At 33.3% G+C, this 4,193-nt stretch overlaps 1 protein-coding gene across 1 annotated transcript in view; it reads left to right on the top strand.

Moving 5' to 3' along the window:
• The window catches only part of LOC128164379 (uncharacterized), a 4,694-nt gene extending 501 nt beyond the window's left edge, over nt 1–4,193 (top strand). The window contains exons 2-3 of the mRNA XM_052828171.1: nt 2,552–3,139; nt 3,560–4,193. Of these exons, the coding sequence (XP_052684131.1) occupies nt 2,552–3,139; nt 3,560–4,026 (1,055 nt within the window). The 3' untranslated portion in view covers nt 4,027–4,193. The remainder of the gene's footprint in view (nt 1–2,551; nt 3,140–3,559) is intronic.

The following is a 4,193-nucleotide window of genomic DNA, read 5'->3' as shown; positions in this document are numbered from 1 at the left end:
TCCCGAGTAAGTATGAAGGCCTAAATATGTGATACAGGGTTTTAGTAAGCCCTTTGAGGTAATGCCAGGTATGTGGTATAGATGTATATGACAAAGCTGGTATATTTTTCACGAAATCATTTTTTAACGTTTTGCCCATTTGCTTGTCTCATTGCAATTTCCTCACCCAGGTCCGACTTTTGATTCACTGTGACTGACTGTACTGACTTGCTAAAATCTGAAATGGGCTAAACATGCATTTGGTACAAATTGTGGCTCCTACCGCCATTATTAAAATCTACATCCTCTATCTTTCAGATAAGCTTTCAATAAATGCAAAGCCTTCATGTTGCTTTTTATGGTTTCCTTTGAGTTGATTGGTTGCTTCTTTTTTGTATCTACTCTGCGTCTAATGATGCGTACTGTTTCTCCATTTTTTGTTAACAAAGAAGGATAACCCTACTGACCATATTGGTAACCGGTTATAAGTACTGCTTTCCACTCACGTGACAGACATAAACCAATCATAACTAAGAATTTTATAAAAAAAATTTAGCAGAGGTTGGGTAATGTGTGTCAATGTTTGTGTTAATCAAATTCTTTTTTAGGGCCATTATCAACTCGACTTTTCCTGGTCCCCATTCTGACCAAATATTTTTATACAGGATCTTAGCCAGCCCCTTGAATGCTTTCACCACTAAAGCTTTGCAATAATGCCACAGGTACATTTGCTTCCTCTTGATGACTTTTCAATATAACTTGTTAAAAAGAAAGATGTAAATATAGACAATGAAATGCTATCTTTAACGAATCACGCAGATCATTGAAGAAAAAAAGTACATAACGTGGGTTAACATTTATCTTCAATGCTCGTTACCTTCTCATCTGCATATATCACCCTTACCCCCCCCCCCCCCCCAGAAAAAAATGCATGCATTTTATTGTGTAAATACGACAGCATTAAAATTTTCATCATATAAAATTGCTGATACACAAAACTTTTTCCTGCACTATACACAGTAAATGATGTAAGAATTATTCTTTTATTTGTCGGATTTTATCTTTAAAATCGAATGTAGAGGCAATAAATAAAAATCGTAAGCTCAATTAGAGGCAAAAAATAAAAATTGATAGCTCAATTAGAGGCAATAAATAAAAATTGATAGCTCAATTAGAGGCAATAAATAAAAATCGAAAGGTCAATTAGGCAAAAAAATAAAAATCGATAGGTCAATTAAAGGCAATAAATAAAAATCGATAGCTCAATTAAAGGCAAAAAATAAAAATCGATAGGTCAATTAGAGGCAATAAATAAAAATCGATAGGTCAATTCTTATACAGAGGGTTCGATGGCGGTGGCTTTATTTAGACAGTGTTGATCTCCTTAATGATACTGTGTTTTCATTAATATTCAAGGATATCATTTTTAATAGTTAAAGTGAAAAACACAGTTTCAAGGACACGTAAATTCGTGGCCAATGATCCTAACAATACAAAATGTTAGTAGAAATTGCGCTTCAATGAACAGATATATTCATGGATAACGTAACAACGAAATCCACGAAAATTGGTATACAACGAATATTGATAAAACCAAAGTAGTAAAATACCCAAATTTAGAAGGTACAATATATGGATTCTAACTTAACTAAATCATAGTTTATTGCTAAACTTAAAATTGAATGTAAATGTGGTGGCTATTTTGTTGACTATCCTGTCTCCTTACGTTTAAAAACGTGTTCTGATGCAATTGAAAACAGTCTTTTGTTTGAAGTTTGCAGCCTAAAGCCCGCTGTCTGTTATCTGAGATTCCGGAATAATACTTAAACTTCTGAATGCCTTAAAGTTCAAATTATCTGAGTTTGCTTGAAAAATGTGATGTTTTTACCAAGTTGATGAAAAGACGTCATGTGGCAATATGCATTTCTCACCCCCTCCTTCCCACAAAATAAAGTTCTATTATAAAGAGCTTTAAAAATAAGGTTAAAATAATTGAAATTATGGTCCTAAAAGTAAGTGCGTTAAAATGTTTACCACAGTGACAACATAATGTAGAAATACCATCATCAATACTGTCTTGTTTTGATAGATTTCTAATTCGGAGAAAAATATGAGTGCTTTCCGATGGTTTCCGACTGAGAAACATCGAACGCATGCTTGATTAATTACCAATTTAAAGAATGATGATGATTGAATATGATTTTCTGAACAAAAACCTTTGTAAAATTCGTACTTGAGCAGGTTGTGATCTATATTTCCAAAGACAAAATATGAAGGAAAATGACAATATTTTCTTTTTTTGCTAATTAACGGGAATTATACAATTTCAGTGACGTCAGAGATAAACAGCTATTAGACAATGGTAAATTAAATCAAGATTGCTCTGACAGACATCCCCTCACAATATATTATAAAGATTGAAGAGAAACAACAATTTAAAAAGTTTACTGGAATATAAACGTGGTTGAAAATGTGGTTAAATCCTGTGAAACAAGAAAACCAAGTTTGACATTTCATCATTCAGCTTTGTCTTGATATATTTTAATCCAATATTTTATATTTTCCTTACTAGAAATAATGAGGACCACCATTTTAGCTGAAATAAAATCGGACAACGCCCTATACGCAAAATACATAGTCCCATACAACAAACTGAACATGTGTCAAACTATTCCAGACACAAAGAACTGGACATTTCAATGTGCTGTGCAGTGCAAGGAATTAAACCTGGCGGACATCCCAACAACCAAAGTGGATGTCAATGCGTCTTGCTCCAAGTTGAAGGAAGGGGTATCGTGGTCACTCGTTGCAAATAGGACACTGTTCCACGTCCCATTCAAATCAAAATGTCTGAAAAAATTGATCAGAGACTATTGCTCAAATATGAACGCTGTACCAAGCATTGTCCATTATGTATGGTTTTCAAAAAAGGAAATGAACTTTTATCATTTTCTAAGTTTCATAAGTGCTTTAAGATATATAAAACCTTGCCTACTTCTGGTCCATGGAGATGAACCTTTCGGATTGTACTGGAAATATATAGTGGTCATCGCAAATAATGTCATTCATGTTAAAATGAATCCTCCATCGACAATACATAATAAAACCATAGGTCCCATACAGCATAAATCGGATGTGGCCAGACTTCTCATCTTGCAAGGTAGATTTTTAAAATAGTTCAAATATGAACAAAATAAAAATCAACTAAGTTTTGTTTATATTTGACTCTATTTTACGATTTACCTAAGATTGATTGGTTCGGGAAGACCAAACCTTATCAAAATATGTGTTGTAACAACAATCATACGATAAATATGTTTGCAGTGACAATTAATCGCGACGACGAGACTCTTACGAACCTCGCAAAAGTTTTTGGCATGCAAATAAAAGTTAGTTTTCAGAATGTATCTCTGTCACAATTGAATTTACTGACCGGCAGAGCTTAACCGGTGACTACATAAAGTTTGATGCAAAAAATCTTATACATTTACTAAGAACATATTAATGATATAAGTAATCTTGTTATATTTTTTATTCATTCTAACTCTTGTACAAAGCATATTTTTTTTTCTTTTTGCAGAATATGGAGGGATATACCTAGATACAGATGAAATCATTTTACGACCTTTTGATAATCTTATGAATTTCACCTTTACGCTCAGTCACGAACTGGACGACAATCTAGGAAATGCGCTTATACTTTCATCGCCAAATGCAACCTTTATTTCACATTGGCTAAACGGGTATAAAACATACAACAGTGCTCAGTGGGGTTACCATTCTACCTTTTTACCATGTGAACTTTCTAAAAAATATCCACATTTATTGCACGTGGAGGGTAAAACATTTATTCGACCAAATTACAATCAGCTGCCTCTTATATACCAAGGAAACTTTAACTGGTCGCGGAATTATGGCATACATTTATACATACGAGTCCGCAAAGAAATATTTACATTTAGTGACGTCAGACGATTGAATACAACCATGGGCTCGGTTGCTCGACATGTTTTATATGGCACAAAAGAGCTTTGTTATGATGACTAGGTTGAACAGTGCTACGGTCAATATATATACCACATGTGTGCTCAGATATATAAAACATAACGTTCATTTATGGAAGGGAGCATTATTATACACTATCTTTATTATTGAAACCTAATTCATTTAAAATACACGTTTGACAAAGTATCATTGAATTTTAAAGCTGATAT

Source organism: Crassostrea angulata, chromosome 9, assembly GCF_025612915.1.
Source record: "Crassostrea angulata isolate pt1a10 chromosome 9, ASM2561291v2, whole genome shotgun sequence".
In the NCBI taxonomy this organism is placed as follows: domain Eukaryota; kingdom Metazoa; phylum Mollusca; class Bivalvia; order Ostreida; family Ostreidae; genus Magallana; species Magallana angulata.
This window is presented reverse-complemented; position numbering and strand designations above follow the sequence as displayed.